The sequence below is a fragment of the Myzus persicae genome, unplaced genomic scaffold, assembly GCF_001856785.1.
Source record: "Myzus persicae strain clone G006 unplaced genomic scaffold, MPER_G0061.0, whole genome shotgun sequence".
NCBI classification, from domain to species: Eukaryota; Metazoa; Arthropoda; class Insecta; order Hemiptera; family Aphididae; genus Myzus; species Myzus persicae.
Genome location: NW_019104056.1, coordinates 94,751 through 115,787, shown reverse-complemented (window position 1 = coordinate 115,787; position 21,037 = coordinate 94,751). Strand labels below are relative to the sequence as shown.

Sequence of the window (21,037 nt, the reverse complement as noted above, 5' to 3'; positions counted from 1 at the left end):
TATGTCATGTCTCAACAACTATAGTTTTACTAATGTTTTATAATTGAGTCGCGTATAACCTATCTACTAACCTACCTATCTATTGCTGGCAATTGTATTTAATACATTCAACAACAATAATTGTGTAAAATATTTGGTCTGTGCATGATTTTAACATATTATAGAGATGTGTTTATCTATGTAATAGTGAACATAAATCGAGGTGTCTAATAATTTCTAAAAGTTACAATCTCAATAATTATTGCTAATTCAATAGATTAAACAAGCAAATTTATATTACTATATGGACATATAGAAGTACAGACATACAGTATATGTGCAGCATTGTGCTGCATGCGTCGATGAACATTTAAATACAAAATGAAATAGGTACTTTTAGTGAAATAAAATTAATAATTTCTTAAAATAAAATATTTGCATGATACCTTATACAATTTGTGGTGCTTATAAGATATTATTATACATGTTTTATTTGTGATACCCTTTTGAACAATAGAAAATGTAGTTATTTGAAAACAGTTCTTTTAAAAATGCATATCCTGGTGGAAACCAGCATACATAATAACAGTGGTGTATCTTTAGTCCCCCTGCAGAAGCATTCGTCCCCATCTTTTTGTAGTTAAATTAATGTTTAAATGACGTATATGTGCCACGTATATTATATCATTAGGTATATAAAATAATGTTTTAATACATTATGATATTCCTTTTAAATTGTTCATTCTTCAACGACATTATAACAGTGAACAGTTAGGTACCTACCTACACATTTTTAAATTTTGTGCGGAGTGATGATGGTTTTATAATGTCATAATGATGTGTTTTTACTGTCATCAAATTTATATATTAAAAATATTCTTTAATCTTAAGCTTTGAGAATGGTTTCTAGTAGCAAATTGGTAAAAATTCCCTGTACTTTTCATAGTAATCAAAAACTAAAAAAAAAACTGAAAAAAGAGAAAATTTAAGCATCACCTGTAGTTTTCAACAAAATTTTGTAAATTAAAAATTAATAGGTAACTGTTTACAACATAATTCAACTTGAAATTTTCACAAAATATAATAGCATTTTCAAATATCAGATAATAATTTTCAAAATATTTTGGCTGTTTTAAGCTATTAAGACATCTAATTTATTTTTTTACATTTTTTTAGATTCATATTTTCTTATGACACAAGTTTTTAGGCCTATAGTAATCACTAATTAGATAAGTATGCATAGAATTCATGGAAAAATATTTCATCAAAACTAAATATTACTCATCAACAAAATATAATAATATAGGTAGTAATCAAAACGCGAACCATAAAAATATTGTATAATATTCATTTTATATTTTTATAGGAATAATAATTGAAGTGTTTTATAATGATGAAATATTTGGCTACACTCGACCAAATGAAGATTATTTTATTTTTAGGATTGTTGGCATTACAACCAAATATTTTTGTCCACAATGTAGGTTTTAGAAAAATAGTGCGAATAATAATTTAAATTTAACTCTAACAAGTTGAGGTAGGATATATTTATTGTTATTGACCTTAACCTATAGGTATTTAAAAAAATAGTTTATTTAAATTGTAAGTATTTTTATTTGTAAAATCTAATATTTGATATAATTATTATTAACTGTATTTAATACGATTGTTAACGTTTTTAATAGTATTTATTACTTTAGTACACATGTGTTTATATGCGTTATTAGTTGTCAAAAGTAAAAATATACTCTTTTTAATCTTATATCATGAATAATATTATTGAAATGTACACATACACATAAACATATTTGAATTTTGTTTGCATATTATAAGTGTAACCTTAAAAAAAATATATAAACGAAAGTACCTAATATTTAATAGGTACTATGAAAAAGATATTTACTCAAAGTATAACTTAACTCTCAAATATATCTACATAGAGTACAAATACATATTTTGTAATGTTTTTGGACTTAAATAACAATTGTATAAAGACATCAAGACTAAATGTGCTATAGGTACTTATTTATTACATTTTATTATGGTTTGCTTCGTCCTATTTGTAAACACATAGATAATATCATATGGGTGAACCCATTAAAAACGAATAAAACTCATTTGTATAAGCTGTGTCTTCAAAAAGTAAACCCATTTTTAGTTTTTGTTTAACTTATTATTCCATAAGTTATTTATAACTATTTACTTGGTCGCTATTAAGCCATGTCCAAATCCATTTTATTGTTGGATTTATTTATGTAAAACATTTACTTGACAGCGCAGATGTCGAGAATCTACTATCTAGACCGCGGTGTTAAAGCATTTTTCGTACATGATAGCAGCATCTGCTTATGATATTTTTTTGAAGTTTCGTAAATTATAAAAACGAAATAATAATCAATTAATAATATGATGATGAGCTAAACACATTATCTGATGCGGTGGAAGTTTCGAGGCTATTCAATCGCCAAATCATATTATATAATGTGATCTAGTAAAGTTAATTGCTATGACCAATATTTTGCCAAAACGAAATTTGTGCACACTTCACTTTCTGGCATAGTTCCCGAACATTCGAACTGTTCTGCATTGTTTTTCTTAATATCATTAACCCAAAAAAAAAAAAAATATATTTCCGGAATATTTAAAATTAACTTAATATTATAATTACGTATGTATCTTATGTATCTTATGATGTGTCATATTAAGTTTTTAGCAAATTGTTTAGGTTAGTTTCAATAATCATTAGTGATTTTTGTAAAATATAAAAATGTAAGTTATTAAATATTTAAATGATCGCACTCCTGCAGCTTATATATATAACAAATTTAAAGTCTTTATATAAAAACAGAAACATTGACAAGAACGAACAGACAGCGAATATCATTTTTTTTTTTTTTTGTAAACTATCGTCAAATTAAAAACATATATTAGGTCGAGAGGTGACAGAATGACATCAAACGGAAGTTATATTTTGCAAACATATTATAAATGTTTGGATGTTAAGCCTTATGCGGCATTCGACGAATATCGATGTCAGTACGTCACTCACTGACTTTTATAATATAATATAAAAGGTCTACAAAGTACAAACACTATTTAAATGTTCGTATACGTTTGACTAACTAAATTGAGTAATCTCATTAATTTTCAAATATCGTCAATCATTAGTATATTATAATTTACAATGAAATAAATATTAAACTTGGTTAATGATTTTCAATATAGTTTTAAAAAATCAAAGAGTAAAAACTAATGTAAAATATATCGTCTATATTATCTATATATACTTCTACTGTCCTGATATATACATAATCAAAAGTGGCATGTGTAAAATAAATGTGTAAATACAAGATATGATTGCATTTTGAGAGAAAGACATTTTTATGTTTTCAAATTTTACCATATTATTATTTATTTCATTGTTTTATTTTGATTACTGCTGATGATCGTTTTATTAGAAGAGTAGGTCACAAATTTTTGTTTAAAATGCAAACACATCTGCAATTCTAAAACAATGCATTTTTAAATCTCCCTCAATTACCGTTATTAATTTATTATGTGTATTCAATTTAAATTGACAGGTAACAACTTCCTTATTCATAAGGAAAATGTCGTCCATCGTGTTAATATTGTAATTATATAAATATCTATTCTCTATTTCTCTATTTCGCTATAAATGAGATTTACAATACAATAAACCCAATTAATAATTAATATCTCACATTAACAACTTTACGATAAATACCTGCGACCTATATACTTTCTAATATTATCAATACTCTTTTAACTAAAATATTAGACATTTTTCATGTTTAAAAAAATAATATGGTCAAATACGATTTATTAGAGGAAATTCGTTGACAATGTAGTTTTCGTAGAATATATACCAACTAGGTATATGTTAAAATAGTGAGTGTCACGCACTCGTTGGTACAATTTATCGCCACTTGTAAGACCTGTTTTTGGCGTTCAATTAAACGGCATAAGATAGTATTAAAATTACCAGATTTCACAAAAATAGGAGCCTTTTATTGTATTTTTGCTTTCTCAAAAATAATGATTCTTCGTCTCATAATTTTATTTTTGATAATTTAAAACTACCAACTTTATTTTTTTAAATTATTGCCAAATTTAGTTACATTTTTAATAAAATGCATATTATATCAATCATGTGTAATTGAGTAAAGAATTTCGGCCTAGTATTACTTACATAATTCATATTAAAACCTAAAATAAACGAGCGTATACTACGAAAATGAATACACACCAAAGTAATTTAATAAATTTTTTAACACATAGGAATAAAAGTCGTATATTAGTATTTTTTATTGTCCACGACAAGTAAACATGGTTAACGTAGTTATAATAATAATACTTATGTACAAGTGCCATTGTTTAAACAAGTGTTTTGCCATTTGTGAACGAACATAGGTTGAAATAATTTTTGGTTACGTATTATATTCCAATAAACTTTATACGTTTGAAATATAATATACCTAGTTAATTAATATAAACTGTCGTTCTATAACTAATCCCAAACTAATAAAATAATAAAACATTTATATTACATGTAACATCATAAATTCATAACTATCCATCGGGTATGTATAAAGTATATGTTTTACACTTTTACATAATAATATCTTATTTATACTATATAGTTATTGGATAATATGCTACATGTATATTTAAAATTATTAATATTTTTAATTAAAACTTAAAATTATTACATTGCATTATTGTTACAATTTAAGTACACGGGACTTATTTTTTAGGTTTAATGTTTTAAACCTATTATTATTGTTACATTATCAAAATTCAAAATTAATAATCATTAATTATATTGAGTGAGAATATTTCTTCAAATATTTTGTGCATTATGGAATTCCTACTAAAAAGATTTTCAATGTTTTTATATACCCTATATTATACTTTTTATGGTATTTCAACATAATATGTACCTATATTGTAATTGTACAGTGAATATAATATGTATTATATATATGTATATATGTTAGACATCATTTATTTACCTTCACTTAGCCCAGCTGCAGTTTACACTTTACAGGCTATTACCTACTATTAAATTAAATTTACCTACTATTAAATCGTAATAGTAATGTAAGCAAAAAATTGTTATTCGCCTAGGGCCCAAGTCTCGGAAGTTATAAAAAGTTTAGTTACAGGAATCTATAATGAAATTGAAAATTTTTTATTCGCCATAACATCCTAAATAAAAAAAAAACAAAATATTATAATAATTACTTTGCATTTATTTTCAATTATCTGTAATGACCCGTACCGCCGTACTATATGAGCTATGACCCAATCTTGAATTACGTTTACAAATGTACATATACATATTTAACACAATATTGTTAGATGTATCTAATTCTAATATACCTAACAGCCTACAGAGTACAGGGGTCATTGTAATCGTGGGAGAATCGTGATGAACTATAGAGCCACAAATGTCATCACGGACATAATAGATTTTTCGGATATTTTGTTTCTGCTTGACTGCCAAACCAATATACCACATCTAAGATAATTATCCGTGGTAATCCTCTGGACCATAAAGTTTATATACCTACTCTCAGTTTTGCAATGGAAAACGACCGAAAACACATAATTTTGATATAATGATGGGTATTAATTGCTAAATTGGGTTGATTACGAATTGATTTCGTGATTGGCGATTATAACAATCGAACAACTTGTGACAGTGGGAACATTGCCCAAATTACAGAAGGCCAATACGCACAGCTACATAAATAGAAAAGGCTCTATACTCGTATGGTAACTTATACTGATGGAATGGTCTCAATACTCTCAATGCTTCGAGTTTTATTGAATGGAATTTATTTATGTTGGAAGAACTATAGACAAGCACATGTACATGGAAATTGAATCACTGAAATAATAATTAATTTATCAAAATTTAAAAACAAATATATTCGAGTAATTATTTACGAAATTAATGGAATGTACAAATAATACTATGATAACTAATGAGACGTAATAGCTAACATTATAGTGGCAACTATATACAAAAACAATTTAAAGGTCAATTTTATTTTAGTTGAGGTAAAATATATCTTTATAATATGCTAACAGATAGGTACCTACTTAACTAAAATTAAATAAATAAAAATAGATTACTTAACTTCATTAAACATTTTATAATCATTCACTTTGCCTATTTATTGCCTTATTTTATACGTTGTTTTAACTTATTATATTTCAATAAAATATAAATTAAAAATTATATCGATAAGTACGTACCTATTTCGGAATACCTAAATTCTATATTTTCTAGAATTCAATTGTTTTTTTTTTAAATTTCTCAATCCTTCTGTGTTACTTTCAATCAATAGTTCCATCAATAAGATATGAAATTATTATTATTATTTTTAAATACCATCATTTGTAAACTAAATAAAATATAATTGCCATGATAAAATTTTTATTTAAGTATGCATAATATTTAGACGTTTTTAAATATAAATTATATTATATCATTTACAAAAATGAATATTTGAATCTTTAAATATTTATTTATCAGATTAAACATGATATAGTAACTGTTGTATGTACATATGTTGATAATTGACTTAAAAGTTCTAAAAACACATCATAATTAAACTTTTAATATGTAAATTTAATATTGGCACTGTTATATAATATATTTTTTCTGAAATAAATCTCAAATGTAGCATCTTCTTATTATATACCTTAGGTTATTATGTATAATTATTAATTTTCTACTAAATTAATAGTCAATACAATCGTGATCCGGAAAACTTTTACATTTTTAATTGAAAACTATTAGTATCTATTACTATTGCCTAACCACTACGCTCATTCCTAAATTTAATAATAATAAAGCCTAAATTATAATCAATTATTTGTATATTATTTATAATTTACCAATTAGATACAATAACGAATCGTCTACATCTTACCTTTTGAATGAGCAATGGTGTCCCAAAATCTTTGCCTCCTTGTAGTCTAAATCCCCACGGAGACGATTGATCGTGCCTGGATAATTTCAAATTTATTAGCTGGGCCATTTAAATGCCTAAATAAATACGCGTTGTCACAAAAAAATTAATTACTAAGCACGACCGCAAAAAAATTAAATCAGAGGTATAATCAAATAACGATATAATATAAGTTTTGGCCGTTATTTATTTTGAATATGTGTCTTATTATTTTTCGTTAATAAATAATTTCCCGACGTTAAAATGGTGGTGAACACTCAACCGACGTGAGCCAAGACTAATGCATTTTTAGAACAGAGACGTGAGCGCGCGCGCGTGTTTAAACTCTACGTTTTATTTTTGAAGCTTCTCCGGATATATAAAATGCGCCAGCAGTGACGACAACTCGACCCGTAATGCGCATATCCTCTTTCACGTTATCAACCGCGAGCGCGGTGCAGATTGTGCCATTGTGGAAGGACAGGGCAGCTGCTGTGTATACCGTGTGCTTGAAGTATCATAATTCATAAGAATAAATAAACGATTAAAGTCGGTGGTACTACTAATTCAAAGATAAGTTAAAATTATTTTTTTTTTATGATTTAAGCTGAATTGGTAAAAAAAAATTACACTTTGTTAAGTTAAAATGCACTTTTTTTGTATTATTAAAATTGATCAAATAAATAAAATAAATAATGGACACCTAGATTTAATCGGAAAACAAAATTATTATTAGCAGTTAAAAATGTATAATCGGCAAATCGGCTACGTCTTTTTTTCCAGACCAATTTGATTTAAACATTTTTATTTTTACAATAAGTATATAATATATTAATATGTAGAATGTAGATATAACCGCAAACTGTTGATACAATAAAATATTATAGCTATTCATATTTCATTTTAACTTGTAAAATACAACTTTATTATTCAATAATATAACGATTAATGGACATGATGCAAAATATTTAGATCACAATGAAATAATAAGGAACTGATCTAATTTTTAAAAAAATGGTAGTTATTGGTAGTAACTTGACACATAACTAAGTGTTGTATTATCATAAATAATAATTAATAGGTGAGTAATTAATCTCATAATATTGCGTTATGAAAAAATAATCAAATAATTTAATAACTCAGGTTATTCATTATTAATAGTGTAATATAACTTTATATATTAACTTTGAATGCCGATAAAGGTAGGTATTATCTAAATTTGCATTTACCTTACGGCTTACATGTATACTATACATTATAAGTTAAATATTATTTTCTATAAATTAACTTCAATTTTTATTTTAAAAGAATTATTAACCACACGGTATGTACCTAACATTGATGAGGCGCCAACTCGGTTACATTTTGAGTCGGTCAACAAATTGTATTTAACTCTATACTATTAAACATCAGCAATAATCAGAACAACAAGAAGGGAGAAAGCGAGAAGTTATATTATTATTAAAATATTTGTTGAATAGCTGATTTTGTGTTCTATGTGATAATGACTTATGAGGATATCTGGATTTGAATATACTAGTATAGCGTAAGTAGTGAGTACCATTAACCGGTGTTACAAGAAGACATATGAGGTGGCTTTAACATTTAACTACAAATATAGAAAAAAAAAACACAGTTAGGTAATTTCACAAAGTTATTAAACTCCTGGATCTCACATCATATTGATTATCTTATCTATAAATAAGAATATGAGATTATAGAAAATTAAAATAATAAAGGGATACTGTAATTCCTAAATTAATAATTTTTAGATTCTAAGTAGAACGATGTCATAATTTATTATTTTTACAACGATAATAATCAAGGCCGTAATTGGTGGGGGACGGTGAGGGGTCCAGAACTCCCAGAATTTTTTAAAAGTAGAACAAGAATTTGTACATTTGGACCCATAAAAATGATAAGTGTTCAATATCTATATTAAAAAAATGTTAGACCCCCCGACATTTTTTTCAGCACGGTAATACTACATTGGCAATAATATGTTTTTTAATTTTTGTGCTGCTGTCTGTGGACATTTTATAAGTAGAAAAATGCTTCGATTTTCACTTTAACAGTTGATAAACAATTAGAATCGATCGAAAAGCTAAAAAATGTAATACAAGGTTCCTCATAAGTTGATATTATTGTAATACATTTTTTTTTTTTGAATTGGTGCTCTAATCCATACTATTTTTGTATGATTGTTTGGAGTCAGATTTACAGTTAGTTAGAAAATGTTTCAAATAATTTTGTAGTTGAAAATGCATAGCTAGGTACCTGTGGTTTATTGAAAATCGTATACAATGTCTTTAGTTGTAAGTTTGTTTTACGGGCATTTAATAAAAAAATTATAGTAAGGCCACATACATTTTTGATAAGATAGAATTTAAAATTTTGATGACATTGGATATTTACTGGTAAAATAACGATTTTCAATACTAATGAATTTAAAAATGATTTGTAACTCAAAATATTAAGCTATTACTCAAATTATGATTTACTATACCTATTACATTACCATACACAATGTCATTTTCAAAACATTTATACTAATTTTAAGCTGTTTAAATGACACATGAAACTTACAATTTTTTTTTAAAAGTGTTGTTAAAAAATGTTATAGGCTCACAAAAAATCTTGAAAGATTAATGCAAGATTTTACATCAGTAGTTCTTATAACATTTTATAAATATAGAAAATACAAAATTACAATTTTTTTATGTGGAGTTAAAATATTGAAAATATTGATCAAATCAAGAAAATTTGAAAGTTATTTTATAGTTAAAAATGCATTACTTTTTAAAATCCAAATTTTCAAAATTTAATACAAGGTTGAAAGATCCTCATATTAATTTAATCTTACGTAAACCTAAGTACATCAAAAATACGTATGCACAATTTTAATTTGTTCATACAGATATTTATTTTCAAGTTTAAATTTCTAAGAAATTGGATAGTGAAACAAAAAATAATGATTTTAGTTATTTTGTTGTAATTAAAATAATATTATTCGTAGGTTAGAGGGACTTCAAGGGACTTTAATCGTCATCACCATATTAGCTACTTACCACAATTGACTAGTTAAAAGTTTAGTCTTTGGTGATCATTCATATAACTTGGTATAATATGCATATAGTATATTATTCTTTATAATTGGTAAACACGGAATAAACTACATAATTCTTCATAAGAACATCACAGTAATAAATAGTTACTCCAACAGTCAACTATACAAACAGTTGTGTAATTCTAAATAATTACTTTAGTACTTACCACCGTCTGGAGTAAAGCCGTGAAGGTACATTTCGGGTAGAATAGGAACAAATCAAAATACACTTTCTTCATCATACCTACTTTAGTACTATCTACTAATATTATATTTGATGATAGGAATGTAGGTATTGTAACTTTATAGTACAGTCTTTTCACCAAACTTTTTGATCAATGACAATTGATAATTCACATGAGGACATCATATTCTGTTCTTGAATATTTTTTTCGGGCTGCAGTGACCATTGAATTATTAACCTCAGTACATTTTTCTGGAAAATTAGATTTGCACAAATTACGATATTAGTTGAAAACAATTTTTTTTAGAATTTACCAGTGTAACATAAATTCTAAAATCTGGTTTTAAATTATAATTTTTATCAACAATAGAATTAAAAATAAATTGTGTTTTTTAGCGTTATCGGTCCATGTCCTGCACCACTTATGCCTCGAAAGACCATGAGAAATAAATAAAAGGTTTCTCATAAGTCCTCAAAGGTAGTATACTAATCATAATTTTAACAGGAATAATATTTTAAACAAATGATTTATTTTATAAAACAACTATACAAGTCATGTGCAAAATTGAAGTTTGAACCAACATTTTTTAAATGCCTTTGTAAATTTGCACCAAAATAAATATATGTAATTTGAGACACGTCAGGTAGTAAAAAGACTAAAAAATATAAATTGTAATTTTCACCAAACTTTAAATCAATTATTCTTTCGATGATACGTACACGTTTCGAAAATAGAATTTAAGATATTGAGGTATGAGAAGATTACAATAATAACAATTTTTTTTTATAATAACACAATTTACAATACAATTTTATAACAACACGACGTCAAAGTGGATAACGAGGAAATTATTGAATACTTGATAAATGATAATCAAATACATATAGACACACTTATTTTGATGCAAATTAAAAACACAATTTCCAGGCACAATTGCATCCATCACACCTTTTTTACAGCCCATATTTTTCATAAAAACCCTTTAAACTCGTACAATGGTGTCAAACTGTGTGCTGGAATACGATGCAATACAATTACCTTTTATCAAGATAAATTACTAACTCCCTATAAACTGAATACTTAATAGCACAGCGCCCTGAAAAACTTGCATAGGCAGAACAACTTACAATATAATACATAATATTACGCTAAATATAACTGAAGCCCGTTACCAGTTTAATAATATTATATTTGATATTTTAGATGCCATCTTCAAAACCATGAAAAATGAATAAAAGACTTTTGATAACTTGTTACGATAGCATTGAAAAGTATTAAAAATATATTGGCACAATTTTTTTTAATAAGCATTTTAAGTTAAAATTTTAACAATATTTATTAAATTGAAAATTGAAAATGATTTTATAGTTAAAAATGAATACAATTTTCAATTTTTATAGCTAAAGATTGAAAATTTAAAACAAGGTTCCACTTAAGCAGTTATTAACAGCTATTAACACAAATAATAACGTTTATCATTTTGTTGTATAATTCGATTCCAAAACAGCACAATTTTACATAGGTATATTTAATATTTTTCAAGCATCACTGATAATTTAAGAATAATATTAATTCAACTTACCGGCTACCATATTAATAATAAGTAATAACAATATTAAATATCCTAGACTGACATATCGTCTCAGCTTAGAATTGTTTTTCGTATACAATGATTTAATATCATTGAATTCAAATTTAATACCATCCATTACAGCGACCTCTTAGACACCTAATGTACAGTAGGACGATATCCACTTACCCGCTTTTTTTTAACACTCAGTCAAAAACACAGTAATATCCAAATGAATATAGCCTTTTGGCAGTATTGCCTAATTTATTTTAATTCTTGTTTTTAGAACTATTGGACAATTTTAGGTTTAACAAATTTTTGTCAAAATCAAATCAAAGATTTATTACAATAATATATTTTACAAAATATTTCTAGCTGTTATTAAAAGGGTGCAATCATGAAAACCATTTGACATAAAAACATGGCTACGTCTACTTGGGTACTTCAAATAGTACGACTTATTGAAGAGGTTTACAAATACTTATTATACAAATTGTAGAGGAGAGTTTTATTAAGAATCATAAAAACCCTGATTTTTGATTATTGAATTAATTAGTTAAATAATTAGATGATAAAAATTTTAAAATAACTTGTTAATTCAGCATACAATATTGGACAATTGGAACGATACAAAAAATCGGCCTTCTATTACGATTCTAGAATAAATTATGATCTAGCATCTAGAATATTGTTAAAATCGATATTTTTACTGTAAAACCATTCAATAATCTATATTACTTGCAGTACGAAACCATGTTTTCGGCAAAAAAATATTTAACCATATTCTACAAGTACTACTCTCGTAAACGGCGGCAGCCTTCAATTTTAGTTCATAGAGCTTAGTTCATAATATACTTTATCATATTATTAAACTTATTAATTGTATATTATGATCTATATATTAGATAGTATGGCTTTGGCCATTGATTGTAGAAGAGACATGGAGATGTACAAAAAAAATTCACTCAATTGTCCGGCTATTTTGAGAGTTTCAATTTTGAAAACCGAACTTATGGTTACAACGCTTTGTGAGTATCCTGGTAGACAAGTAGAAGTGGCCAAAGTTATTGTTAAAATTAAGTTTCGTATTGATTTTCCAGTGGGTTTTTTGTGTGTACCTATGTGTACACGATAAGTAGTTGAAATGAAGCTTAGATTTTCAACTTCTGTATCTTTTCTTCCTTTCTAGTAGAAATATGAATCTTGTTGGTGCATTTGAGAAGTCAAAATCGAAAATTCCCAGTGATTTTCAAAAGCCTCTGAAAAAATGAAAAAAAAATGGAAAACAAGTTTTTATCAATATAATTTTTTTGTTTTTTTTTTTATTCATATATAAATAACCGTGCATACATGATTAATTCACCGAATATAATATTAGCATTTTTATCATAGAGTAATAATTTTTATACACTATAATAAATGTTCAAAACATAGAGGTCCAATGTCAATCGCTTTAAATAAAATAATATGGCTTAATGCAAAATTGTTTTTTAATTTCCAGTCACAAACATGCGAGGAACCCTGAATTAAATTTTTTTCAAGGTTATACAGAAAACAAAAAAAAAACTGATAGTCGAAAATTGTATGATAGTATGATTCTATAATAATTTATAACTCACTTTAAAATTAAAATATAGTTAAAAGCCTATGAGATGCCATGGATAATAATCACCCAATTGCAGATATACACGCAACATATAATTTTATTATGTAGGTGTTCATTACATCAAATATAACATATTTTGTAAATGTATAAATGTATAATACTATATATAACAATACCTATACCTACATTTGATACTAAATTGATTTTTGATGAAATGTTCACTTGTGTCAAACAAGTTATGAAATTCAATAAATAACAAGATTCTATATTAAAATTTTTCACATTAAATGTAATGTGTAATATTACTTATTTTTTGCTACAATTGATGAGCAAAACAATTTTTAACAGCACGTCAATCTTATACATAGGTACTTAACACTTATGAAGTACCTATGTACATTGTCCACACACAAATTTATACTATATGTATAATAGGGAACCATTCTCAGTTTAGCACCTTTACGAATTGGGTGCTAACCTTGTAGTTTGGTATGAAGTAGAAATTTATAATTCAGCGCACTAGCTCGGCGCCCATTATTATAGAAAAAAATTAATTTGGCCCAGGATTCGAAAAATGAAACACAAAATTGGGGGTTAAGACTTCAGTTCCGAATTCTGGTTTTTTGGTTACAAATTATGAAAATTGAACGAAAAACTACGAAACGAAAAAGACGAAAAAAGAAACGTGCATAATGTGTATTGCGTATACCATTTCTATGAAACACTACGAAACAATGAATAAATCGAAAAATACAACTTCCCCTCAGACCTCAGTAATCGCAATGTGATATAAAAATTGATATTATCACATCGACATTGATAACGTTATGGCTAAATAAACATGGATAGCGTTGTACCAAATTGTATGTACAAATAAAATGAATGAAGGAAAGTTTGGTTTTACTCTAGTACAACTCTAATTATTATTATTATTATGCATAAATCTTATACTACTAGACAAGCTATGTGTGTATGGAAAGCGTAACAACGTACAGGACGCTTTTTGATTACTTGATAAAATCATACGAACAGTAATGAGGGGTGGCAGGGTAAGATATATAGATAATTGTATTTTTTCGTAAAGATGGCCCACATCACTGAGATATGTTTTTACGTAGCTCGTAATACTATTGTTGTACGCAGTTTTTATCTATTAGTATAAGGTCTATGTTATTATGTCAGTCTTGTGAAACCAGTTCATATAATCATATGTATCAAAATAAGGTAAGGTATTGACCACAACTGGGCCGACACCAACGAAATGTGCTCTCAAGATCTTTAGTTTATTTTATTCTTCCTCAGTAAAAAAAATATAAACGACTTTTCATTTAAAAAAAATTATATTACTGAACAGTAAAGATAAACGAACATTTGTTTAATGTATCAAAGATTCAACGGACTATTACATTATTGAATGTTTAAACAAATTTAAATATTATTCCAAGGTAAATAGGATTTTAATAAAGATGCCTATTGAATTGTATTTTACGTAAATACATTTTAAGCAATTATAATTATATTCTATAAATTCATAATTAAAATCAGAAACTAGTATTTTAAACGTATGCATCATTTATTATTTATCCCTTCTACAAAAGATCGATGTATTTTTGTATAATAGTTAATGGTTTAACTATAAGAGGTTATGTTAGAGAATAAAAACTGTTAGTTATTTTTGTCTTATTCAGATATTATGTACAATGTATGGCAATTAATAGTTAGTATCGAACATACGTATGACAAATATTGAAACATAATTTTATAATATTATAATAATAAAATCGATGTAAACAGATATTTTTCATTTTTAATTTAAATTAAATGTTATTTGTCAAAACTAATACATTGATGCAGATAGTATAATATTGTGTTAAACGTTTTTATAATATAATTATCATTTAATATACAGTCAGTAAATTTTAACCTTTAGATTGATAATGATTGATATAATTTTTTACCTAAATGTTGTTATTCTTGTGGTATTATGTTATTACTTCAAATGGAAAAATAGGCACTTTCAAAAACTGGCGGCTAGAATGCCGGGACCTCTATCGTACCCGATTATTGGAATAGGATATCAATTCCTCGGATCATCAGAAAGTAATACAAATTTCTGAAAAAATGTAATGTACCACTTATGTATATTTTTTTCAGAGATCATGAGCAAAATTATTGATTATACGAGAGATTATAATCTAGAACCATACAGATTATGGATAGGACCATATTTTGCAGTTGTCATTGTTAAGCCAGAAGACGTACAAGTAATTCCTTTTTTAAAAGTAGTTAGTGGCTAAAAGTTATCTAAAAGATAGAAATTTATTGCAATAATAAATTCCTTGATACAAATTTTAAAAATAATTCCGTTTATTATAAGTTATAACGATAGGCAAGTATCTACAGAACATAAAATTAGTTTGTTAACTTTTTAATAGCATCTCCATTAAATTTATAAAAAAATAGCAGTTTTTACTTATCGACATTTGTTTTTAGATTGTCTTAAATAGTTCGAAGGCCCTTCAGAAAGACCGAATATACGATTTTTTCAAGAATATTCTAGGTGAAGGTTTATTTACTGCACCAGGTATGTTGAATACAACAACAACAGTTTATATGATATACATTTGTGAAAAATGGGTACCTACATGGCTACATCTAAGTCAACTGGTTTATTTTTATAATTTTAGTTCATCAACATATTTAAGTACCTAACACTTAATAATTTGAATAGTAATAACTTTTGAAAAAAATATTTAGATTTGAACAAGTGGCTATTTAAAGATTCTCAAAAAATATTTTTTTTAAGATTATACTTTTTGAATTTTAAATATTTTTCATGACCACGGAAGAACCTTACTTAACAAAAATAATGAAGTTAAAAAAAATTTTTTTTGATAAATTATAAGATTAAAATAAATGTTTTTAATCTTGATAGATCAGAATTTAAATTCTTGTCTTTAGTATTAAATGTTATATTATGTTATACGTGAAATAAATAATGTGTAGAAAAAATTTTACAAAAAAATTGGTTGGAACAAAATATGTTATTTTACTTATCAGCTCTAAATAAATTTTGATATTTATAATTAATTTAATAAATTTAAGATCTTCACTCTTAGTGAATAAAGAGAGATTTTTATGGTTTCATTATACAATTCAAAATGTTCTAAAACGATTACAGTGGACAAATGGCGAGTACATCGTCGCATGATCACTCCCGCTTTCAATTTCAAACTTTTGAAACAATTTTTCCCTGTGTTTAACGAGAAAACCGAAATTCTTATCAGGAATGTTAAGAAAGAATTAAATGAAACACGAGCGTTCGATCTCTGGGACTATATTGCACCTGCTTCTCTCGATACTATTTGTCGTAAGTAATAATACTGTCTTTAATGATTTGAGAATTTAGGGTAACATAATATAGTGTTATAATAATGGACATTTTATTTTTAGATACTACTATGGGTTACAATCTTGACACTCAGTCAAACAATAATGAGTGTGAATTCGCCGAAGCACTTGAAATGTAATATGAAGTAAAAAGTCTCGAGGACTTGAATAATATTTCATAATATATTGTGTATTTACTACAAAACATGATATTATAATCATTATAAATACGCAATTCTATAAAAAAAAATATTTTATGTTAAGTTCCTATAGATGTTTTTCATGCTGAATACTTAATTTGCATCTTTCTTTTAGTACCTAACTAAAATATATAACTATCTACTGATAATCACGTCAATTTGTTTTCAGAACTTCGGAGTTAGATTCGATACGAGCTTTCAAACCATGGTTGTACCCAGAAATCATGTTTTCAATGTATTTAAAACTCACTGGACAGAAAAAAGTCTTCGAAACAGTGAAACAATTTCCATTACAAGTATGTATTTTTAGATTTAAGGCTTCAATAAACACTTACTCTTCACTTTGGTCGTTCATAATTTTGGATCGTTATGCCCGTTTTGTATAACCTAACAATAACTAGTAACGGTAAATTTATATTATGTTTGTTTTTTTAGACTCTTACACATATTATTATGTTTGTGTAACGTCAAAGTAGAATTGGATATTGTAAAAACTAAAAAGTATAGTAAAAAAAAAAAGTGTAGCTGGTTGTATATTATAGTATGTCAAGTGGCGCAACTATGGGAGAGGGCGAGGGTTTAAATTCTGGGGGTGCGCCAAACAAAACTATTAATTTAAATGAACCCATGACTACGATTTGGCCATCTCCAAAAATATCCCTTATTGTCCATTTATTTAGATATAACTATATAAGCCTCATATAGGTTATTATAAATGAATAAGTTAGATAAAATTAAATTAATTAAATTAATAAAATGAACCATTTTGTTGGTGGGCCGTAGCTCCCCAGAATTTTGACCCTAGTTGCGCCAATGTGTTTACCTATATACACCAAGTAAAAAAATAACGATATTTTCTCACAGAGACTGCATGGTCACATTGTACTTACTTGCTATGTCTAAATGGTATTCTGCAATAAAAACATGTTTTAATATATTAAGCACATTGAAAAAAAAAATAGAAATAAAGTCCTTCATTATTTAACAAATACTTTATTGTATTAGGCAGGTACCCTCATATTTAATGTGTACAATTATTATTTTTGCATTCAACACATTAATTTTATCGAATTTCTTTATAATTTAATGTTTATTGTTAACGTTTCATCACAATTTTTAATTTTTGATTCCTTTTTATTTACAATTATTTCATCATATTTAATTTTTGATAAATTTGTATTATTCATATTTTTATTCAGTAATAATACGAAGAGGTAAATTATATGTTTTGTAAAAACTGATTTTTTGATCACACATGTTTAATTCACACATGTCACTATCATTCACTCGAAAAATATTATTGTTAAACAATAAAACACAAATACCGGCGATGTACTAGCGAGTAGCGGTATGTAGGTACTAGAAGGTATTATTGGTCAGTTTCATTTCATAGACATCTATATCTTATTCCGTGGTTGCTTGAAATAGATTTATCAGATTGATAAACGTGATACAACTTCCAAGCCTGTCCAACTTTCCTATTTGAACCCTAACATGGCATATCTACCTAATGTTATTTCCTAAAGCACCATACCATACATAATTGTATTTGACATTTTTAGGTGATAAAGGAAAAGAAAGATGAATTTGAACAAAGGAAAAAAGCAATTGCTAAAATAGACTCAATCGACAATGGCGATGGTGAGTTATTTGGGACGGTGAATTTAAATTATCATCTTTTACAACATAATATATTTCCAGCTTAACAGTATAACCACTAACCAGTAATAAAAAATTTAAATCATGAAGTTCTTAATAAAATGTATTATTGTTCAGAAAACCAATCAAAACTATTTTTGGACATATTGTTCCAACTGAACAACGATGGTGGAAACTTTTCAGATGCCGATATTAGGGATGAGGTTGTAACGATGATGACTGGGGTAAATATCTGCTATCTTTCATATAATATCTTGTTCTTGTATAATATCCTTGTTATGAAAAATATTTTGAATAAAATATATAAAATATGTATTTACAGGGCAGTGAAACCAGTGCTATCACAATCTGTTTTTGTCTATTGATGTTAGCTATACATCAAGATATCCAAGTAAATATGTAATATCGGGTATAAAAAAATACAAAATATTCTCGAAGTTTTCGTGACAAGTGCAAAAAAACTGTACTTAAACGACAGTTTTATTTATTCAGTTCATATTTATATAGAAATCAAAACAATGTAAAATACCTAACTTTTTGATCATAAATTTAATTTATATTTTAGGATAAAGTTTACGATGAAATTTACAATATATTTGGTGGAAATGACCAAATAATAACCATTGAAGACATTACTAAATTAGTGTACTTGGAAAAAGTGATAAAAGAAACCCTTCGATTATATCCTGTAGGACCATTGCTTCTCAGAAAAATTGAAGAAGATCTTAAAATATGTGAGTGAATTTAAATATTACACCTGTGCATATTATTGAGTATTGAATTAACTGTATTTTAGTTTCAAGTGATTACGTACTGCCAAAAGGAACAACGTGTGTTATTGGTCCAATAGGCACACACCATAGTCCTGATTTGTACCCAAACCCTTGGTCTTTTAATCCTGAAAATTTCAGCCCTGAAAATATCGCTAAACGCCATAAATATAGCTTTATTCCTTTTAGTGGTGGTCCAAGAGGTTGCATAGGTAAAATAACAATTTGCGAAATCATAATAATAATATAAAACTCCAATAGATACCATTGTACATTGTAATACCTAACTATTGTATTAAAATTTAAACAACAGGATCCAAATATGCCATGTGGTCGATGAAAGTCACTGTGTCAACATTTTTGCGACATTATAGCGTACATACAGATATCAAATTAACAGACATTAAGTTAAAATTAGTTTTATTGGTGAGAAGTGTTCATGGTTATCCTGTAACAATTCGACCAAGAGACAGAAGACCAACATACAACCGAAATTAGAATCTGCTGGGATGACACTAGTTATGATGATTAGTCATTAGTATATTTTGAATATTTTTGTGTTAGATATTGATAATATTAGTCAACTGGTTTATTTGCCTGTGTGGTCTTAAGTATCATAATAAACGATGATATTATTATATTAAGTATTTAAGTAGGTATTATTCTATTCTGTAGTTTTACTGTATGTTTCGAAATGTGAATCACTGGAATATATGTTGCTACATTTGAATTAAATAATATAATTTCATTCAGCCATTAGCTAATTTTTTATTTGTATACGAAAAATAATCCTGAACGAAGACTGTCTGTCTGCAGGGCCGGCTCAAGGCTCGTGCAAACGGCGCATTAGCACCGGGCAGCAATTTTAAGTGGGTAATTAGGGGCGGCAAAAATATTATGGATTTATTGATTTTCAGTTATTATTTATATAATACCTATTAAATATTCATAAATATAATACAAATTACTGCATGGCGATCACCGCTCGTATAATCACTATCACAGCGATATTTTTAACCTCTCATGTTTATCTCGAACGAGCAATGGGCAATGGACATACGGGATACGGCGGAATTGCCAGAATTATTTTCGTCATTTTCATTATCTATATTATGAAAAATATAAATTACGTTATAGTATGGTATTATAAAGTATTATATTATGTTTAGTTTTGTATAAGTACTGTAACCAATCGTTCCGCCAGATTTTGTATGTTCATAATATGAAAACATATTATGTTTATTGTCGCTAGTTCGCTACAAACGTTACGTTGTTTACGTTAACTTAAGGTGTGTATTATGATTAATAATATTTATATATCATATGTACATTTTTTATGTATAAAATGAACATATACATAATAGATTTTTCGTATGTATTAAAAATGTGTGATACTTTAATGCTTAAACCCGAAATGACTACTCGTTGGGCATAAAAATAGTGCCTGCAATTTGATATTTGTATACGTATACACTAATAATATTTCCTATAATCCTATATCGAATCTCAAAATATATATAAATATATATATCAATCAGCTCATTTGTAATCCGCATAACATTTTGTTAAAATATATTGTTCTTCTTTTC

General features: G+C 26.6%; 2 protein-coding genes across 4 annotated transcripts in view; one reads left to right on the top strand and one right to left on the bottom strand.

The window, feature by feature from the left end:
* The window catches only part of LOC111038177 (PDZ and LIM domain protein Zasp), a 30,548-nt gene extending 23,204 nt beyond the window's left edge, over positions 1-7,344 (bottom strand). The window contains exon 1 of one of the 3 annotated variants that reach the window (XM_022321162.1): positions 6,945-7,344. In XM_022321162.1, coding sequence (XP_022176854.1) covers positions 6,945-7,052 — 108 coding nt within the window. In that variant the 5' untranslated portion in view covers positions 7,053-7,344. The remainder of the gene's footprint in view (positions 1-6,944) is intronic. The other 2 variants (XM_022321161.1, XM_022321164.1) reach the window with 2 other exon arrangements.
* Positions 7,345-15,031: 7,687 nt separating this feature from the next.
* Positions 15,032-20,207, top strand: LOC111038183 (cytochrome P450 4C1-like). The gene is made up of 12 exons (XM_022321175.1): positions 15,032-15,529; positions 15,584-15,693; positions 15,923-16,013; positions 16,611-16,799; positions 16,883-16,955; positions 17,189-17,315; positions 18,582-18,660; positions 18,796-18,902; positions 19,001-19,069; positions 19,244-19,412; positions 19,475-19,660; positions 19,762-20,207. Exons 1-12 carry the CDS (start codon positions 15,367-15,369, stop codon positions 19,944-19,946), a joined length of 1,548 nt encoding a protein of 515 aa, XP_022176867.1. The 5' UTR covers positions 15,032-15,366; the 3' UTR covers positions 19,947-20,207.
* The last annotated feature ends 830 nt before the right edge of the window (positions 20,208-21,037 follow it).